Genomic DNA, 22,059 nt, shown 5'->3' with positions numbered 1-22,059 from the left:
GACGCACACCAGAATCGCTTGCATAGTTCTCAAAACACATATTCTTAGTGCTTGATCTCTTTAGTAACCTTTCTGGGGGTACTTCTTAAAGCAGAATATTTACATATCCTATGACCCAGCAACTTTATTGCTATACATAAGTTCAACAGAAATACCCACAAGGACATTCATGGCAACATTGCTCATTGAAACAACAGCAAAAACACATATGAACACCCAAAGGAAAGCTAGAAACACTCTAAATGTCCATCAATGAATAAATAGAAAAACAAAATTTGGCATATCCGTACAGTGGAATACTACTCAGCAATAAAAAAGGAAACAGTAGTACCTACAACATGCTAGTTATTCAGATATTATGCTTAGTGGAAGAAATGTTATAAAAACAAGTACATATATTACTATTGAACTTATATACAAAACAACAACAACAAAAAACACACAACAATCTATTCTCATAGGAGTCAGGTGGAAGTGCTCCTTAATGAGCAATCATGACTGAGATGGCACAAAAGAGTACATAAAGGCACTGATAACATTCTGCTCCATAATCCAAATAAAAATCATATGGGTGTATCCGTTTGTGAGGATTCATCAACATACATTTTTAGGATATTTGTATTGTTTTAATTGATGTTACCTAACGGACTTAAACATTAAAAAATACCAACTCAAAAGCCTCACTCTAGAACAATTAAGTGAGAATCTCTGGGCAATGAGACTCTAATATTTGTTTTAAAAGCACCCCAAATACTTCTAATGTCTGGTCATGCCTGAAAACCAAGGATCTCAATGTTTCTGTATGGTATCAGTGGCTCTCTGATGGCCTCCGCAAGGTTTATGACAGAGGAAATGAGGTCTAGCTGACTATTCTGTGTCTTTGAACTGCCAGGATGAGGCATAAGTATAAATCTTCCCCAAACCTCAGTTTCTACCATTGTGGAATGGGTGCAATATCATCTGCCTCTCAGGGTTATTATGAGGATTAATTTAGATAATCTATTACTTAAAGCAGCCATCCCGAGGTCTAGAACACAGCAAGTGCTGAGGAAATGGTATTCAGCTACTTTTCACCTTTGCACCTAAGCCCCTGAAAACAGTGGTGCACAGGTTGCTGTAAATGAACCAAACACATGTTCTCTTATTTTGCCCCCTAAATAAGTTTTTAGAGACTGAAATAATACTTTATGCATGGTGTCAAATAAGTATTGGAAACTTCTAAGTCCTGAAGGCTGCCTCTAGCCATCCCTTGCTATCCCCTGAGCATGACTGGAAAGATGATGAACCAAAGGGGTCAGTAAAAGCCCCAGACCCTAACTAGAGAACTCTATGCAAGCAAAAGAGGCCACAGTAAGAGATAACAAAATGAACAAAAGTTAGTTCAGAGGGCAGGGGCATCCATACAGTGTTCTAAATGAAACGCTTTTGTACAACATATCACCTTTTAGTGAAACAAACAACAAAGCGAAGGCCCGAAGCAATAGCTCCAAGTTCTTTCTGAATTAGCCTTTTTGACTCTACCACTAGAAGCCCTATGACTCTGCTTAACCCAACTTTTCTGTTTCTTTGATAATGGGAAGAAACGTCTGCTCTCAACTGTCCTTTCTAAGGACACAATGAGTTGAAGTTTGGGATAATTAGAAAGCATCCCATAAAAACAAGAACAGAAAACCAAGGGGGAAGAAAATGCAGCACCAAAGAAATATAAGGTGAGCTTTTTAGCTAGAGATTTCCTATAGTCAGAACTTTAGCCATCCTTTGGCAACTCCTGGAGAAACAGTTCCTCTCTTGTTTAACTGCTCCGAGCATGTCCTGCACCACATGGGCCTGGAGCATGCTTATGTAAGAAGGGACTGCAGCATTGCCTAGCATGTAGCATAATATTTTGCTTAAGAGAAATCTGCTGAAAAGTACACAGGCAGGCCCGGGCCTTACAGTTTTGGAAAGAGGTGCTCTCAGTGGTGGAACACTGAACTGTGGCTGGAGCAAATGATGTCATCAGAGATCCTCTTACCATGGTCAATGTCAAAATTAAGATAGGAAGTTCAAGGACAAACTGGATTTTTCCAGGCAAATATAAGTTAGACAAGCAGGCTGTACCTTAGAATCGTGCCTTTAAAATCAATACCTTAAAAACTTAACCATCAACTGAAATTCATCCTGTTCTATGTGGCTTTTGGCATTTATGGGAAGCTTTTATTGAAAAAAAAAAAACATAGTTTCATATCAATTGTTTGCGTATATTTTTACTCCCAGCACACATTAAGAAAAGACAGGAGAAAGCATGTGAGTCACTCCTACATTCAAAAAAATAACAAACTCAAACTAAAAATATAAGGTATTAAGAAGAAAGATATTTGAGGAGACAGATAGATTTGAGGGCTCTCTACTCCAGAGCTAAGAAATGAAATAGCTGGAATACCTGTTGGGTCCTTCAATAAATAGAAAATGAAAACGCGAAATCAACTACAGGTACTTTGGACTACCAGGTAGAGTCCATCCAAAAAGCACTCCCATGACAGACTTGTGCCAAACATTCCCCAGTTCCAAGGACTGCTCCAGCTTAAGAGAGCATCAAATTAATATCAGAAACAGTACCGTTGACTTCTTGCTCTGGTTGCTGAGAAGGAAGAAGACGGAATCCAGTCTGCTACAAACCTTGCGGCGGAAACTGGACAACACACCCCTAAGTTTGGCGCGTCCTCGCCCTGCGCCCTGGCCCCCGCCCCCGCTCTGGGTACCCAGGGACTCGGCACCAAGGAGAGGCCCTGGCAGAGAACAGACTGGCGGGTAGGGCTGCAGACTTACGCGGTCAATCCGGAGGAAGGGCGGCTCCTCCCCTAGCTCCACCAGCCCTCCACCACCAGACCCTCCACGTTCCCCTCCCCCTGACCCCGTTCCCCTCCCCCTGACCCCGTGCCCCTCAAGCAGGTCACCTGGCTTGGTTTGATTGTCGTCCTTCTGCTCATTCCTTCCAGCCTCCTCTTCCTCCTTGGAAGTGGCTCGCCCTTCAGAGTCACGGGGCCGGCCGAGCTCCTCCAGCCCGTGCCAAGGCTGCAGGAAGCGCTGTCCCCAGATGGAGCTGGGACCCTGCCCCGTGCGGCTGCCACCACGGTGAAACTGGAGAGCAAGCTGGTATGACCGGTGGGGAGGGGCGGCTGCAACTTTGCTCTTGGACGCGTGAGGAGGGGAAGCCTGTCTCCAAACTCCTTCCTTTGCAGCCAAGCTCCACAGGCACAGGATTTTATGTATTTATTTATTTGTTTTTGTATGTATTTATTTCTTTATTTTAATAAAGAGGGAAGTCAGATACTTGCCCTCAAGTTCTCTCTCTAGAGCTCCTATCAAGGGCTGCGGGAGGCGTGCCCCAGCGGGGCAGCCAAAGGAGGGGAGCGGGTGGCCTGTGGGAGCCTGGCGGCAGGGTTCCTCCAGACCCAGCTCTGCTGCCAGGAGCCAGAACCCGGGAGGGAGAGCAGCCTGGAGAGACACGGCCAGCAGAGGGGAAGCTATGACCCGGACCTGGATCGCAGAAGTAGGAACTGGAAGTGACAGCGGCACAGGGCAGAGCAGCAGCAGCTGTGGTGGTGGCGGTGGCGGGTGGCGGCGGTGGCCGTGGTGGCAGCAGCCTTAGCACCCCGGTAGCCAGGGAAGGAGCAAAAACCATGATTTAAGGGTTGCAGCTACACTGTGCATGCTGCTGCCACCCAGTTCCCAAGATTAGTGCCTGGCCTGCCCAGATTCCCATTGCCAAATTCCCCGTTGGGAATGCTAGAGTCAAGAAATAGCCATTACTAGTTAGTAGACTGTTTTCCCCTCCTAACCCTGGGAAGTAACTTGGGACCTGTAAGCTGCATGGTGACTACTGAGACACCCCCAACTGCCTTCCCCCAAGCAGAGAAGAACTCAGTGGCCTTTCACACCCATCTCTTCCCAAACAGACTCCAAATCACATACCGTTTTCAAGGAACACATGCTAGGTAAGTGTTCTACCAACCAACTCCATCCCAGGCTCCTATCACATCCTCCTGCCTTAGCGTATGGAGTAGCTGGGGTCACGTGTGTCCTATAGTTTACGTTTTGAAGCTCAATTTTTATATACACAGTTAGTAAAAGATTAGGTCAGCCGAGTAATGGGAATGTCACATTGGCTCAACTAGCAAAGAAAACAAAGGTGCCAAAAGGCCCTTTGGTCTTCCTACTCATTAAATTGAGTGGAAGCTTTGCCCAGTGGAAACAAATGGAAAAGGGCCAGATGGAAAATGAGACGTTATCCAACTTTTAGGCAGGCTTCTTAGCTGGGTGTGGTGGTGCATGCCTTAATCCCAACACTCTCAGGAGGCAGAGACTGGCAGGTACCTGTGAGTTCAAGGCCAGCCTGGTCTACATAGTGAGTTCCAGGCCAGCCAGGGCTTCATAGTGAGAGGCCTAGAGAGAGAGGAACTCTGACTTCATACAAGTACCCCTGCTAGGGCTTATAAAAGTCCACTGTGCCATTAATTAGTGGTCTGGCATTTTTTATTTTTTTGTTTTTATTTTTCTACTTTCATAGGGCTAGAGCAGGAAGCAGGCAGATATAACTTTGACTCATGAACATTGGTAAAGCTGCCTTACTTCTAGGACTGCCTCCTTGCAGAACAGTCCCTGGGAGATGGCAACCAGTCCATGTCACAGGCTTCACTTTAGGGAGAGTGGCCCTGCTGTTGTGGTGACAAGGCAGATGGAGTGACTCAGGAATGAGTAAGGGCGTGGGGCAGAGAAAAAAAACATACTGCTGATAATGGAAGAAAGGATGGAAGGAGGGAAGGAAGGAAGGAAGGAAGGAAGGAAGGAAGGAAGAGACAGAGAAACTATTTGAATCACATATTCATTCAATGACCCCTTCAAAAACAAAACTTTTTAACAAAATATGCTGGGTCTAGAAGCAGAAGACATGTCTATTTATGCAAAATGGAGATGGGAGAGTGTCTTAGGCAAGGACACAGCAGTAGGAGACAATGAAGAAAAAGTCTCTACTGGGAAGGAAAGAGAAACTCCCTCCACTAGAGCTTTCACAGACCAGTACTCACATGGACAATCCCAAACAGTACAGCCAGAGATCTCACCACTCAGGACACTCCTAACTGATGAGACCCTGTGATTTCTAAAACTCATACTGTTGAGGAGTTTCCTGGTCGCATTAGTGACTACCTAAAAGGAAAAATCGTTTTTATATGTTTTTTTTTTGATTTGGCTGAATATACACAAATGCACACACACACCTGCACCTGCCTCATCCATTCTTTGAGAAAATTAAAAAAAAGATATATTTGGTTTACAAAGAAGGAAAACAAATGGAATATAAGGGAGTGACAGTATGTCCAAATTCATTTGGAATCATGAAATACAAATTACAGCCAAAAAAAAAAAAAAAAAAAAAAAAAAAGAAGAAAAGCAAAAGAAATATTGCTTCATCCATCACGTTGGCAAACTTTAAAGCTAAAAAGATAAATAATGTGCAGTGTTGACAGGAACATGAGGAAGAAAACAGTTTCTATGCTTTGGGTGGAAATATAAGTTGGTAGAGCAATTTTGTAGGCGAATTTGACATTATCTGTTGAAATCTGACACAGTAATTCCATTTCTATGATGAAAGATTCTTCAAGAATAATCAAAAATCCACACAAATTATATGTACATATACAACGTACCTCACCAGGATTTACCACAGGAATGAAAGATTGATGCAACATATGGATATCAATCAATGGAATATATCAGCATAAAAGAGAGCCTAAATTAATGATCATCTCAATAGAAGCATAGAACGCACAATTGAAACTGCGGGGGGCGGGGGGATAGCGCTTCAAGAGGTAAAATGCTTGCCACACAAGCATGAGGACCTGGGTTTGAATCCTCTGAACTTATGTAAAGCCAGGCACAGCATCACCCATTTGTAATCTCAGTGCTCCTATGGTAATACAGGAGGTGGAGACAGAAGCAGAATCCCTGGAAACTTCACATGCAGCCAGCCTGCACTCTGCAGCACTGGGCAACAGAGAAACTGAAAATAACAGGGGCGATGAGAAGCAGCACCATGGGTTTTCCTCTGACCTCTACATGCAAACTTGGACTGACATACGCAAATACAATCACAGCATAACATCAACACATGGGGCACATCCATGTAGCTGAGGAAGCCCCTGAACTCTGGAACCTCCTACTTCTATGTCCCAAGGCCAGCTGATCCAGAATTTGTGGAATTGCATCATCTTTTGTAACACCAACAAAACAAAACGAAACACTTGACAAACTAGTATTAAAAGGAAATGTCCTCACTACCAAGATCCACTTATGAAAAATACACATGTACCATCATATCTAGTAGTGAAAGACTAACCCTTTCTTCTTTGACATCAAAACCCAAACAATGAACTTGCTTCTACCACTACTACCCAATATGTACTAGAAGTTTTAGCCTAATAAAGTAGCACAGAAAAATAAATAAAACTGTCCAGGCCCAAAAGGAAGAAGTACAAGTATTCCCTATTCATAGATGACATAAGATTATATAACAAAATCATAAAAACTCCACTAAGAAACTATGAGGGCTCATAAACAAAATTTTTGAAAAGTTGAAATATACAACATAAATATTAAAAATTAATTGTATTTCCATGCCCTAGCAATGAATATTTTGAAGCCAAATTAAGAAGACAATTTTGACCACGAAGTGGTGATGCACACCTTTAATCCCAGCACTTCGGAAGTCAAGTGATTTTGAGGCCAGCCTGCTCTACACAGAGGGAGCCAGGGCTACACAAAGAAACCTTGTTTCAAACAACAAAAACAAACAAACAAACAAACAAAAAACCCACACAAAATTCTGAGTTGGGTGTGCATCACCATAACTGGCATAAATACTTTTGTAAAAAGACATCCTACATATAAAAGCATCCAGAAGTGTATCCCAGCAGCACTTGGAAGTAGGAAGTTTGGGAGTTCAAGGTCATTCTTAGCTATACAGGAACAAAATTCAAGGCCAGATTAGGTTACATAAGACCTTATGTCACAGAAAAATATATAAAACAATTTGGGAAAAAATTGAACCAAAGTGGTATAAGACACATATGCTAAAAACTATAAAAACAAAATAGAATGAAATTAAAGCACCCCTAAGTGGTAGAAAGATAGCTATGTTCAAGGGTTAAAAAACTTGGTCACTTCAGAGAGATCTGTAAGTTTAGCACACTCTGTCAAGGTTTTAGCTGGCTGTTTTTAATAGAGATAGTCATAGTGGTACACACCTATAATCCCAGCAGTCAAGAGGCAAAGGCAGAAAGACTGTCACAAGTTCAAGGCTAGCCTGCTCTACATAGCAAGTTCCCAGACCAACCAGGACTTTAAAATGAAAGCCTGTCTCAAAAATAAATAATTACGTAAATCAACAAATAAAAGAGAAAAGAAATACAGGCAGGAGACAGTCAAGGATTGAGAATACTCCAAAATGTTTTTGAAACTAAGAACATATTGAAGGACTCACACATTTTGACTTTAAAAATCCCTATAAAGCTGTGTTAATTAGCCAAAGGGGAGAGAAATAGTATTTTCGGTAAATGGAGATTAGAAAACTGCATGTCAAGATTTAGAAGAGTTAACATGGGCCAATGAAATGGCCCAGTGGGCAAGGGCACCTGCTGCCAAGTCTGACAACCTGAGTTCAATCACTAAAATCCACATAGTGGAAGAAAGGAACCTCCATTTGTAATTTATGGCACATGCATTTTTTCAAAGATTAATTTGGAATATATATATATATATATATATATATAATGATATAGTATATACCATATATAGAAATCAACTTAAAAGGGATCAAAGGCTCTAATGTGAGAGCCAAATGATAACGTTCTTAGAGGAAAACAAGGATTCATGACGTTTGATTGTACAAGCATTTCCCAGATGCCACTGAAGGTCAATGTTAAAAAATAGAGTTGGAGAGATTGTTCCATGGGTAGAAATGCTTGCTGGGTAAGCATGCTAAGCTGAATTGGATCTCCAAAACCCGATGGCCTAGTAGTTAAGAGCACTGGTTGCTCTTACAGAGGACCTGGATTCAACTCCCACAACTCCCATGGTGGTACAACAGCCATCTGTAACTCCAGTGGATCTGGCACCTCTGTCTACAGTCCATGAGCAGGAGGCATGCAAGTGGTGCACAAATATACATGCAGGCAAACCACCCACAGATAGAAAATACATTTTTAATTAAAAAAAGCTAGACGCCTTGGTGCACATCTGTAATCCCAGCAATCTTACGGTGAGGTGTGAAGCAAAGAGGAGAAAATTGCTGGGAAGCTTCTCAGAGCGGCTAGCCTAGAGGGCACACCCCCACAGCAGAAATGAGACAGGCCCTGCCTTAACAAGGCAGACAGTGAGAAATAACTACTGAAAATTGTTCTCTAAATTCCACACACACTGTCACAGACACATGCACAAAAAAAAAAAAAAATAAGACACAGTAAAACAAACAAAAAACAAATAGGACTTTATCAATATTTTTTAAATGTTTGAAAGGGTAGTATGAATGCTGGAAAGTAATTTCTTTCTAGATTTCTCTGTTATTACATGTATAAACCACTTGAGACCCAGAACTCTCATATATGCAGACAACAGAAAGGATATCTGGACAGACCAAGTGATCACAAATCTGAAGTGTGGTCCCCCACACCTCTGAACCCAATATTCAGTCACCGCCTCTCCCATTAAGTGTTGCAGTTTCGCAAACTTACTGATTCAAACCGCCACCCTTTCTTCAGAGAAATAATAGTGTGCCCTAAGAAAGAGCCAAACCCTCTTCTTGCTTTTCACACCTTTGGAGCTTTAGAGAGTTAACTGAGATCCACCAGGCATATTTTATGCCACACACTGTTCTAAGCACTTAGTGCTGAGTTATACCTCTCTATCCCTCTCCCTCTCCTTTTCCTTCTCCCTCTCCCTCCCATGACCTTTGAAAATACTTCTGTACAGGTCTGCTTTTCAGCTACCTGGAAGCTTTGAGACTGGAAGTCCTCATACTTGGTGGCTGCTCCGTGCTTTCCAGCTCATCTTTCAGTCTCATTCCTTCTGGGGTGACTCTATCTGCCTTCCTTGAGGGCTCTGTGAGTGAGTCATTGTGGCTCAGTTTTACGCAGACAGTGCAAAGAGCACCTAGTCATAAGGTAACAGTGAGCTGGAGGAGTCATACTTAGATGTAGTGATACATTAAGAGCGGTAGATGCATTCTTTCACCCGACCCTTAAAATAGTTCTCTGTAATGATACGCACAACACTGAATGTTAACTGTAAAAATTGATTTTAAAATCTTCTGCAGCTGAGCTGGAGAGATGGCTCAGCAGTTAAGAGCAGTGGCTGCTCTAGCACAGGGTCCAGGTTAAGGTCCCAGCTCACAGTTATCTGCAACTCCAGTTCCAAGGGATCTGATGCCCACCTCTGCAGGCACTAAACCACATTTGGTACACAAACATACATTGCAGACAAAACATAGAGTCATATCACACACACACACACACACAAGTCAAAAGTCCACTGCAGTAAAAATTGTTAGTCCCCATCACACAGATGAGGAAACAAGAGCACAGTGATACTAAGTAACTTTCTGAGGTGAGATGGCTCAGTGGGTAACATGCTTGCTGTGTAAACATGAGGAACAAAATTTGGGTTCCCAACACCCATGTAAAAGCCGAGTATGTCAGCAGCTGCCTATTATCCTAATGCTGGGTGAGATAAGGTCTTGTTGACAAGCCAATTTATCCAAAACATGTCACATACTCTGAAGCTACATGGACCATGAACCTCAAGGTGGGTGACAGCCGTTTCAAACTGAAAAAATATGGAATATTGGAATAAGATATTCTGACATGGGTGTAAGGTTAGCTCAGCAAGCTTCAAGTCCAGTGAGATATTTTATCTCAAAAAGAAAGAAACAAAGAAAACAAAAGAAATGGACAAGATAATTCTAAAACTCATGTTTACATATAAGGAATATAGACTGTTTCAAAATGGCTTAAGTAACCTGGAGAGCAGTAGAAAAAGACACCAACATTGACCTCTAGCGTACACATGTACCCACACAATGTGCATACATTACACGCACACGCACACGCACACACACATGGACACGGGTACTGACACAGACTCTAGCACATCTATGAAGCTACAAAAGGAATGTAATAACCATAATATCCAATATTCTTTTATTACAACGTTCAAATCACCTCAGTTTGATATACTCTTTAGTAAAATTTCTAACCGAAGTGGAAAACTATTTTAAGCATTTGTGTTTAAAAAGGAATAATTATCAGAAAAACCCCAATCGTGGCAGCAGCAGGAGGTGTTTCTGTACCATCCAATATTCTTAGAACTGCAAAGAAGCACAGTACACCTTCTGGCTGATACAGCACAGAAATCACTGGCAAATTCACTGTATTTTTATTTGAAAAATTAAACATGAAAATTTCACGGTCTGTTCCACAGTAGAGAGCATTCTATAACGCATATCACATGCTCTGAGGCCACATGGACCATGAGCCTCAAGGTGGGTGAAAGATTGGAATAAAACATTCTGACACAGGTGTAGCTTTAGACTAAGGTGAGCTTCAAGGAAAAAAAAAAAAAAAAAAAAAAAGCAAAATCTGGTTTTGAGACAAGGTCTCAGGTTGTGGTCCTGGCTGGCCTACATAGCTTACAGAGACCCACTTGCCTCGGCCTCCAGGTGCTGATATTAAAGTTTTTGCATCATCATAACCAGCTACTTTAAGAAAATTAAGGAAGCAAACTATCAAAGGAGATGCTGAGACTCATGGCCAACCTTTGGGCAGAGTGCAGGGAATTTTATGAAATAATTGGGAAATAGTAAGATCAGGAGAGGACAGGGAGCTCCACAAGGAGAGCAACAGAACCAAAAAATCTGAGCTCAGGGGTCTTTCCTGAGACTGATACTCCAACCAAGGACCATGCATGGAGATAACCTAAGACCCCTGCACAGATGTAGCCCATGGCAGTTCAGTATCCAAGTGGGTTCCATTGTAATAGGAACAGGGACTCTCTCTGACATGAACTGATTGGCCTGCTCTTCAATTATCTCCCCCTGAGGGGGAAGCAGCATTTACCAGGCCACAGAAGACAATGCAGCCACTCCTGAGGAGACCTAATTGACTAGGATCAGAAGGAAGGAAAAGAAGACCTCCCCTATCAGTGGACTTGGGGTGGGGCATGCATGCAGAGGGTGGAGGAAGGGAGGGATTGGGATGGGAGGAGGGAGGGAACCACAAAGTGAATAAAGTGTAATTAATAAAGAATTTATAAAAAGAAAAAAATTACAACAATTTCCCTTCCCCTTTCTACCTCCAAGTCCTCCTTTATACCCCTCCCTACTCTACTTAAAATCCATGCCCTCTTTTTCCATTAATTGTTACCATATGGATATATGTATATGCATATACATGTACATTCCTAAATATAATCTGCTCAGTACGTATAATGTTACTTGTATGTATGTTTTCAGGGCTGATCAGTTGGCACTGTGCCATTTCTTTTTTTTTTTTATGGGGGGGGCATTTTTTTTTAAGTTTACTTTTACTGCTGTTTGCAGAGACCCTCTGCTGTTGCGGGGGCTTTTGTTTCCCATTAATAAGGAAGTACAGTCACAAAGAGCTCAGTCACCTGAAGAGAAGCTGCATTTGAAAGTCATCAATTTTGTATTTTGTTGTTTTGTAATTTTTATTTTATTCTTTTGGGGACAGTTCTGGTTTTCCTTCTTTCTTTTTTATTTTTGAGATAGTATTTCAGGTAACCCAAACTGGGCCAAAACTTAAATATGTAGCCAAGGATGACGTTAAAATTCTGATCTTCCAGGTGTGCCACCATGTCCAGCTAATAATTATTTTCTTTTCTTTTCTTTCTTTCTTTCTTTTTTTTTTTTTTTTTTTTTTAGAATTGAGTTCTGAAAAACGGTAGGAATGCATCATTGGGGGGTCTCAGCTCTGGTTTGTCTAAATAGCTACCTCTGTTTACTTCTGTGGCTACTAAGAGTGAAAATCAATCGTGTACTTTTGCAGACAGATTTTATTAGCCGAGCGGAAAATAATGGTAAAATGAAAGACAAGGCAGGTAAGCTTACTTCCACTTGAAGGGTTGCACATCCTTTCAGAAAGTCATTGATGTTGTCGATGCAGTTGGCTTCAGTTTGGGGCTCCAGACAATACTAGAGAAAGAGCCAAATGTCACTTGGAGATTGCTAAGCCATGACAAACAGACCAGCATCATCATTTGTTGAGAACTATGTATGTTCGGCTCTGGGAGACACAGGGCAGCCCCGCTCTCTATCCAGGAAGAGGACTAACCACTGAAGGAAGTGATGCAAGTGCTCAAACTGTTGTTTTTTGTTTCAAATGTACCCAAGCCGTTTCTACTTTTAAAAGGTTTTCTTGTGCCTTCAGCTCAGTTGTGGGGATAGCAAATCAGAGAGACTAAGACACCCACCCCCCCAAGACACACACACACATATATTTGCTGCTTTCACCCAAGAAGGCCACTCTGATTTTCTACCTCTACTCCTCATGATCTTTTGTTGATATTAGATTTCACTATGGCTGAGCACTACATTTTATCATGCCTCACTGTATCTTATCACCAGTTTAATCACTGTTTCTCGAGTTGAAAAAAATTATAAGTAAATCTACCTCTTCCATAAGAATAGAACTAATTCCAAAAGGCAAAAAGAGTTTTATTGTCACATGCTACAATGAAATGACTTTGGGAAAAGAATCAGAAGAACTCTACTTTTAATGGCACAAAAGTGCCTACTTTAGAAGCCAGCCACTGTCATAACAGGGCTTCTAACCTCAAAAATCTTGGATATTTTTTTTAGCAAGGTTTAGTTTCACTTTGAATGCTCATTGCATTCAATTCATATACTTGGTTTCTCTTTTTGTGTGTGTGTGGGGGGGGTATGTAAAATTGACTTTTGTGAATAGACTTTTCTTCAATGAATTTTTTTGAAAGGCAATCTGCATCAATTTTTAGGCAAACTATTGAATACAGGAAAGATCTCCTACAAATTATTACATTATTTCAAGACTTGTATACCCAAAGTTCAAAACATGCCCAAAGTGCACAGGAAAGTTTAATGTGCATCTCTACAATACAGCAAGGTTGTCTTCCCATCCCTGATTGCCAGTCGTGTGGCAGGTTTTTAGGAGGGTAACATTTGGGGACCAATTACTGAAGGATAACATTTCATTTTCTGACTTTTTCAAAGACAAGGACAGTAAGAAGGACTGCCTAGCTTTTAGAAAGACATTAGAGTAGGGGATTCCCATGACCAGGCAATAGAAAAATCTCAAGAATGATATTATTGCTGCTCTGTGGTGGAAAGTAATCCCAAAGACACTGCAAAACAACCTTACCTTCTCCACCGAGCCAGGCACAAGTCTGTTGATGAGTTCACACAACACTACCCCATTTTTCAGTGAGGACTTCAAGAACTCCTCTGGATCACAGATAGTCTTTTTGGGAGACTCTAAAACTCCCAAAGATATAAGCCATGTAACGACGTGCTCTTCTGGATTCATGGCTGAGGCTCGTACACTCTGAACAGCTCTCGGGGCAGCCGTGAGGACTAAGCCACATCCGTGATTGCATCTGCTGCTGTCTTCCTTTTTATGAGCTCTCTTCTGGTGCTTGCAGGGCAAAGGTTGAAGGCAACTTTTCTTTGACAACAGTGGAACGTGGGATTTCTAAACCACAGAGATCATACTCAAAGATATGGAAATGGATGAAAGTTCTGGGACAAACTCCTGGGATAACATCACTGTCTTTTTTTTTTTTTTTTTTTTTTTCGAAACCTGCAAAACAAATTCTTTAGGTTTTTTTTTTTTCTTTGAACACGTACAACAGTGCAAGAAGCTGTAAGGAAAGGAAGTGAGGAGGATGCTGGGGAGGCAGAAAAATAAGAAAGTGCTCGTGGAAACTGGAGTGAGCCTGCACTTTAGAGAACCGTGAAACAAGACATGCATGGGGCAGACTGGGAAAACACTATCACTACTGTCTAGTCACAGTGAAAAATCTGGCTTCTGTCAGGAGGAAGATGTCAACTGGCTCTTAGGTCAGACAGATCTGAGCCTCATCAGGAGCTGTGCTGGTAAAACAGTGCTCAAAGACTTCGGTGGGTTGAGAAAATTCCTCCCAGAAATGGCCAGATGTCCTCAGACAATCTCAGAGATGGTGTGTGTGTGTGTGTTGTGATCATTCCTTCCTTACAGAACACGTGGAGTCGCATGGTGACAACTTGCCAAGCAAATGAGGACTTTCCCTGCTGTCAGCCATCACTGCATATTAGCAGAAGCTGAAAGAATGGCATTTTACTTTGTAGCCAAAAAGCTATGTTTAGGGAAATAGGCTAAGGATAACATCTGACATCCTGTTTACTTGCATTCTTTAGCAATTCTTTTTCTGGACCTGGTTCCACTCCACAGTCCAGCTGCAGTACCGTTAGCAAAGGCTCAGACACAGTCACAGAAAATGAGGGAAATATTCTTGGAGACAGAGCACTGAGAACAAAAGAGCACTTGTACTCTCTCTGTCTACAATACAGACTGAAAAATTCACTTTCCTCCATCAACAAACACTCTGCGTTTAAAACAGTGATCTGAAAGCCAGTCCCACTCATGAATTCAGAAGAACTATTAAATGTTGCCTTATCATAAATTTCTGTGTAGTATGACCACATTTTCTCAAACATTTCAGCACCAGGTAAAATATGTATAGAGAAAGTTATGATAAGGCAAAGTTTAATTGCATAGCTCTATGATTGCAAATGCAGGCCCTCACTACCTCTCCTCACACATGTGAGGCATCCAGTTAATTATATATGATATCTGCTAAGTCTCGTAATCCTTTAATTGCCCTCCCCTTGTGCTTTTTTGATGGTGATAGTGATAGGGACAGTTTTATGTAGCTCGCTGACTTTGATTCCATATGTAGCTGAGGCTGGATTTGTAGTACTGATTCTTCGACCTCTACCACCCAAGTGCTAGGATTAATAGCATGCAGCACCAAACCGAATTTATGGGGTGCTTGGGCTTGCCTCTAGGACTCTGTGAATGTTAGACAAGCATTCTACTAACTGAGCTATATCCCCAAGGATTAAATGATTGTAGCATTAGGAAGGTTGGGAACCTCTGATCTACATGAACTTTTTCTATCAATCTCAAAAGTGTGCATTTGCATCCCTAATCCAGAATCTATCTCCAAAAACCAGTCACAAATGAAAAAAAATAATCTTCTCTGACAGAATCTCACTGGCTATACAAACCAATTTTAAGGGCAGACCCCATTCCCAGAAGTAGATAAGCAAAAGAAAATAAACTCAATGGCAACTTTAGAGAGTCTGTCTCATAATTCTTTGTCAAGGTTTTTTGTTTTGTTTTGTTTTGTTTTTTGTTTTGTTTTGTTTTGTTTTCCCCTATGCCTGCCTGCCTCAGTATTTTGCTTTCTGTGGTTTCTTAACACCAACATTTTGAGATTCAGTAATGCAGTTGGGTTTATCTATAGTTCTATAATGAAGAATTTTACCTCTGTGGTTTTGGCTTGTTATAAGTAAAATAAATATAATCATTCAAAATTGTAATTAGATTTGACCCATGGCCAAATATATGTAATAGAAGTAAGCAGAATCCATTTGTTGATAAATTTACTTCCTCAATATGACCTATTTAAACAGAATTTTATATATCATTTGGATAGCATCATAATTGCTCAGACAAATTTTACCCCATAAGCAAACAAAAGCTGGCAGACTTATTGAGGTACTAATATTTTATGATGACTAGCACAGGTGAGTCATTTCAGGAATATAGTGTAACCCAAAATAGGTTCATGTCCAGTGTCACCTGGTTTGAAAGGTGCCATGTTTTGCTTTTGTTTTGTTTTGTTGAGACAAGGTTATAATTGCATGGTTCTGATTAGCCTGGGACTCAATAATGTAGACCAGGTCGGCTTTAGACTCATGGTGAGTGCTCCTACTCCAGTCTCTTTAGTGTAAGATAGATGGGCCCCATCACTTCCTACCTCACATCAAGGCAAAAGAAATGGTTTGTTAACATTGAGAGTTGAAAGTTCGATTTGTTACAGAATAATGTCAGGGCACCCAAGCTTCTACATGAAATGACTAACCATGGAACCCAGGAAGGCTTGGAAGGCAGGTAAAGACAAGAGAGGAGCTGATGAGCTGGGAAATAAAATGAGAGCAAGATACTAGAGGTCATAAGAACTGAACAGGCCTCCCAGAAGGACTACTGGATCTACCTGCTTAAAGGTTTGCCTCCTTCCTCCTAACCTAATGAATGCTCCAGAAGACCCCCATTAGCTAGTTTCATTTTTATGCTTCTAGTGGCATCCTGTTTTTAAAAAAAAAAAAAAAATCTATGAAGGAGCTGGGCATGGTGGTGCAAGCTTGTCATTCCAGCACTTGGGAGGTGAGGGCTGGAAGATCAAGAATTCAGGGACATTTTTGCCTGCATAGTAAGTTTTTTTTTTTTTCATAGTAAGTTTGAGGCCACCATGGGTTATGTGAAACCTCTACTTTAAAAAAAACAAAAACAGATAAAACCTTTCAAAGGCTTTCCATTGCCTAAAGCAGTGATTGACAAATAAGAATGTGCACAATGATAACCACCTGGTTTCACCAGAGAAAAATAATGAGGGTAGAATTTGAGCTGAAATAGGTAGTGTTTTGTTAGAAACAGAAAGACCTAAAAGAAATGAGGCATATGTGAACATATGCTAAAGCTGGCTGATGAGTAAACTGGGACCTGTTATACTATTTCCTTTACTTTTATGCAATTGAAATATACACAAGTGATTTATTATTTTAACCACAAATCTGTTGGGGCACTTGTTAAAACAAAGATCTGGTGGAACTCTGCCACCAAACAAAGATCTGGTGGAACTCGAAAGGCCTGCAGTGGCGTCCTCCACCTGACTTGGATGTAGACAGACCAAGGTCACACTTGAAGAAAGAGCTTGAACCTCTACTCCAGTCCAAGCACTAGCAAGATCTTGCTGGTTTCAAAATCCCTAGAAACAATTCAACAACATGGCCACTCAGTTCCCCAGTTCTCATACTGCCTCTGACTGTGACACATGTACTTACTACCTCTCAGATGGCCTTCATGCCTATTCTCTTTGAAAATGGACCTGGGATTTTCAAATGCTTTTTGCTTGGCCAGCTGCCACAGTATTAAGTTCTATCACTGAGAGATGAGGGAGAAATAGTGCTGATTACTTCCTGTTTGCTCAATCCACAGGCTCTTGCTCACCACCCCCCTCCCAGGCTTTGCCCACACTCACCTTCTGTGGCTCTGGCTTCTTTGTTGTATGGTGGGAAGCAGTTTTACTTGACATTATCCTTCAGTGGTACTGTCGCAAAGTGTCTCTGGAAGACACCTTCAGTGGGAACAAGCACCCCTAAAAAGCATATTTTGGGGAGGTTGCAGACAGCTGATGTCCACCAAGCTCTGCTGACTCGGTTTAGTGCAAGTTCTCTACCAAGGCCTGGGGCTCAGGTATGGGTTGAGAGGCAGTTGTCACAGTCCACAGGATATTGGATGTGGCACATTATGTTTATCATATCTACTATTCTATATTAATCTGCTAGTCCTACAGTCTTTTAGAGTTTCCTTTACTTCTTTTGTACACTATATGAATTTTACTTCTAGCCAGACACTCAACACCTCAATTCTCTAATCTTCTGTTACTGTTTGCTTCAAAAATTTGTGGCCCAGATGAGTCTCATATTTGAAAAGCAAACCTTTAAGCTCAGTCAGGGATGAAGAAACCTTACAGTAATTTGAAAAAGAAAAAGTTTAACATAAGAATTAGCAGTCAATGCTATTCCAACCAAGGACCATGCGTGGAGATAACCTAGACCCATGCACAGATGTAGCCCATGGCAGTTCAGTATCCAAGTGGGCTCCATTGTAATAGGAACAGGGACTGTCTCTGACATGAACTGATTGGCCTGATCTTTAATTACCTCCCCCTGAGGGGGAAGCAGCATTACCAGGCCACAGAAGACAATGCAGCCACTCCTGATGAGACCTAATTGACTAGGATCGGAAGGAAAGAAAAGAAGTCCTCCCCTATCAGTAGACTTGGGGAGGGGCATGCAGGCAGAGGGTGGAGGAAGGGAGGGATTGGGATGGGAGGAGGAAGGGAACCATGGGGTGGGGGGATACAAAGTGAGTAAAGTGTAATTAATAAAGAAAAATAAAATAAAATAAATAAATAAAGAATTAGCCGTCAAAACCAGGCATGGTGGCACATATTTTTAATCTCAGCACTGCGGAGGCAGAGGCAGAAGACAGATCTCTGGAGTTTGAGGCAAGCCTGGTCTACATAGTGAATTTCAGGACAACCAGAGATACATAGTGAGCTCTTGTCTCAAGAAAAGAAAGGGAGTGGGAACCAAGGAAAAGAAAGAAAAAGAGCTAGCAGCCAGAGGGGCTGAGCAGATGGCTCATGGGTAATGTTCTTGCTGTGAAAACATGAGGACCTGAGATCTCAGTGCTGGGATTATAGGCCTAGCCACCATACCTCCCCTTACTATTTTTTTTTTCCTTTTTGAGACAAAATGTCCTGTAGTCAGGCTGGACTCGCACTCTCCCTCCCAAGTCCTGGGATTGCAGGAGGTATGCACCACACCTGGCTGCTAATTCATTTCATCAGTGGTAGGTATGCATACGCGTACACATACAGGGGAAGGTGCACATTCCTGCACGTATACTCATAGACTTGTGGAGGCCAGATAGTGACTTCAGATAGCCGTCTCGATGAACTCCAAATTATTTTTTGAGAGAAAAGCTCTCACTGAACTTGGAACCTCTTGTTTTGATTAAACCAGCTGGCCAGTGAGACCCAGAATCTGCATGTCTCCAATTTTCAGGAGCTAGGGTTACAGGCTGCCCTAGTTTGCTTCTGGATTGCTGTGATAAAGTCATGACCAAAAGCAAGAGGGGAGGAAATGATTATTACATATTATGGATTTGATTCCATCATGAAAAGAAGCCTGAGCAGAAACTCAAGACAAAGACTGTAGAGGAACACTGCTTACCAACCTGCTTCCAATGCATTGCTCAATTTGCATTCTTATACAAGTAAAACCACCTTCCCAGAAGTGGCCTGAGCTCACCCACATTCAATCATTAATGCAGAGAGTGTCCCCACAACACAGGCTCACAGACCAATGTGATGGCCACAATTACTCAGTTGAGGTTCCCTCTTCCTAGGTAAGTGTAGTATATGTCAAGCTGAATGAATGAATAGATAGATAGATAGATAGATAGATAGATAGATAGATAGATAGATAGATAGATAACCAGCAAGAAGCCACACATCAGCACACCTAGCTCTTATGTTCTGGGGATCTGAACTCAGGTCATCATTCTTACACAGTACACACTTTTCGCCTCAGTGTCTCTGGCTGGTAATTCTGTATGTTGAACTTATACTTTCAAATTATTATAAAGCATCTGAGACCTCATTGAGTCTAAACAGATTCACTTTATTATCTTCGAAGAACACCTACTCTCCACTTTAGCAAACCAATTGCAAGGTTTTACCTTGTACCTCATCATCACACAAAGTACTCTGCTTCCTGAATGATGAGTTGAACAATATTGTTTTTTCATTTCTCCCACTATAATTTCCTGATCTTGTAGAGACCCCACAATGATTGCATAAATTTGCATCCCAACAAAGACATTATGATTTTCTGTTGACCTCTTGATAGTTTAAATTTCTAATTTTTTAAAAATTTTTTATTTAACTTTTATTAATAACACTTTATTCATTTTGTATCCCCCCATAAGCCCCTCTCTCCTCCCCTCCTGGTCCCACCCTCCCCCCCTTTCTGCATGCATGCCCCTCCCCAAGTCCACTGATAGGGGAGGTCCTCCTCTCCTTCTTTCTGATCTTAGTCTATCAGTTCTCATCAGAAGTGGCTGCATTGTAAGGGTTCTAGGTTATCTCCATGGATAGCCCTTGGTTGGAGTATGAGTCTCTGGGAAGTTCCCTGTGTTCAAATTTTTAAATTTCTAAATTTTTACTTCTACCATACACATGAATGAGAGGGGAGAAAGTTTTCAAATCATGTATCAATGACAAAGGACTTGTACGTAGACTTGTAAAGAACCCATAACTCAATAATATGACAACTAAGAGCAAATAGAAATTTCTCCAAAGACAATATGCACAGAATTAAAAATAAAAACTACAGCAGAATTACACTTCACAAAAATTAGGATGGCTGTAATCAAAAGGGAAGACAAGTTGGGCATTATGGCATATAGCTGAAAACATGGAAGGAGAAACAGGAGAATCAGGAGTTAAAGGTCAGTCTCAGCTACATATCAAGTTCAAAGCCAGCTATTACAATATAGTCTGAATAAATACAGAAGAATGAATATAACATTGATACGTATTATATCCTGGATAAACTTTTGAAATATATCACTATATGAAAAAAGCTGGCCACAATCTCATGTATTGTGATTTAATACACATGAAATACTGAGAATAAGTAAATCCAAAAACACAAAGGAAGGTACTCTGCATGTTACTAGAACAGAAAGGTAATCATCACTATCACCAGCTACTAACCCATAACCTACAACAACATCATGCCTGTAAGACATACTGGTACAATTGTGGTACACATACTATGGGAATAACCAACCACTTTTTGCAATTGGAATTAAGGCACACTCCATAAGATGGAATCCATACCTGACACTTCTAAAGTTGCCAAGAACCTGAGACTAGATATGTATGAACCTAGAAGAAACCTAATGCTATTATTCTGCTAATGGAATAAAGCAATAAAATGACTCCTAATGACATACTGCAATACCCATTGATCAGATTCTCACTTAACCCACATCAGAGAAGTTTCATCTTGCCATAGATGGGAATTAACACAAAGACCTACACCTGTACAATATGCAGAGAGTGAGGGACACTCAGTCCTAAATGGGATGTCTTTATCACAATCCTCACCTCAAGACTCAAGGATGCATGGGGAAGAGGAGCCAGAAAGTTTGTAGTAGATAACTGCAAGAAAGGAGCATCCTGAAAACAAAATAAGATTCACATAAATAGTGATCGCATGCAAAAGACCTGCACAAGTTCAAACTAGACGAAATTCCAATGCTGAGAAAGGGAAGTAGACACAAAGTCCTCCCAAAACTAAGAAGCTATTTGCAATGATACCTGCTGAGAAAGGGAAAATCTTTTTTTTCCCAATGTAAGGTCCCTAGGTATATCAACCACACTCCAGGGAAGGCCCCAGGTCTAGGAGAAGTTAGCCAACACAAAACAGACTCTTTTGTTTGTTTGTTTCTTGTTTTATATCTGTATATATATATATATAATATTCATATATATTTATATATGTTTTCTTGATATATATAAATACATATATATATATTTATATATATAATACTTTTAGTTTCCTTTTTGACATTTTTTGTCTTAACGGTCTATTTGTTTTCATTTTCAGGTTTGTGGGTATGTTTTTGAAAAGGGAGAGAGAAAATAAATCTGGGTGAGTTGGGAGGTGGGGAGGTTCTAGGATGGGAGAAATGCAATCAAAATATACTGTATGAAACAAATTTTTATTAAATTTTTATTTTTTATATTAATTAGTTTATTCACTTTGTATCCCAGCTTTATCCCCCTCCCTCATTTCTTGCTAATCTCACCCTCCCTCCCTCTTCTCCTCCCATGCCCCTCTCCAAGTCCACTGATAGGGGAGGTCCTCTTCCCCTTCCAGCTAACCCTAGATTATCAGGTCTCATCAGGACTGGCTGCATTGTCCTCCTCTGTGGTCTGGTAAGGCTGCTCCCCCCTCAAAGGGAGGTGATCAGAGAGCTTGCCATTGAGTTCATGTCAGAGACAGTCCCTGTTCCCATTAAACTAGGGAACCCACTTGTATACTGAGCTGCCATGGGCTATGTCTGAGCA

At 41.1% G+C, this 22,059-nt stretch overlaps 1 protein-coding gene across 2 annotated transcripts in view; it reads right to left on the bottom strand.

Moving 5' to 3' along the window:
- Window positions 1-21,158, bottom strand: part of Arhgef6 (Rac/Cdc42 guanine nucleotide exchange factor 6) — a 127,315-nt gene extending 106,157 nt beyond the window's left edge. The window contains exons 1-4 of one of the 2 annotated variants that reach the window (XM_055599616.1): window positions 21,094-21,158; window positions 17,389-17,505; window positions 13,446-13,883; window positions 12,158-12,241 (exon numbers count right to left, since the gene is read on the bottom strand). In XM_055599616.1, the coding sequence (XP_055455591.1) occupies window positions 12,158-12,241; window positions 13,446-13,610 (249 nt within the window). In that variant the 5' untranslated portion in view covers window positions 13,611-13,883; window positions 17,389-17,505; window positions 21,094-21,158. Of the gene's footprint in view, window positions 1-2,936; window positions 3,238-12,157; window positions 12,242-13,445; window positions 13,884-17,388; window positions 17,506-21,093 lie in introns of those variants that run through there. The other variant, XM_055599615.1, reaches the window with a different exon arrangement.
- Window positions 21,159-22,059: the final 901 nt, after the last annotated feature.

This window comes from Psammomys obesus, unplaced genomic scaffold (assembly GCF_907164565.1).
Source record: "Psammomys obesus unplaced genomic scaffold, mPsaObe1.curated_primary_1811, whole genome shotgun sequence".
Classification (NCBI taxonomy): domain Eukaryota; kingdom Metazoa; phylum Chordata; class Mammalia; order Rodentia; family Muridae; genus Psammomys; species Psammomys obesus.
The sequence above is the reverse complement of the archived record's forward strand: the minus strand, read 5'-3'. Positions and strand labels throughout refer to the sequence as shown.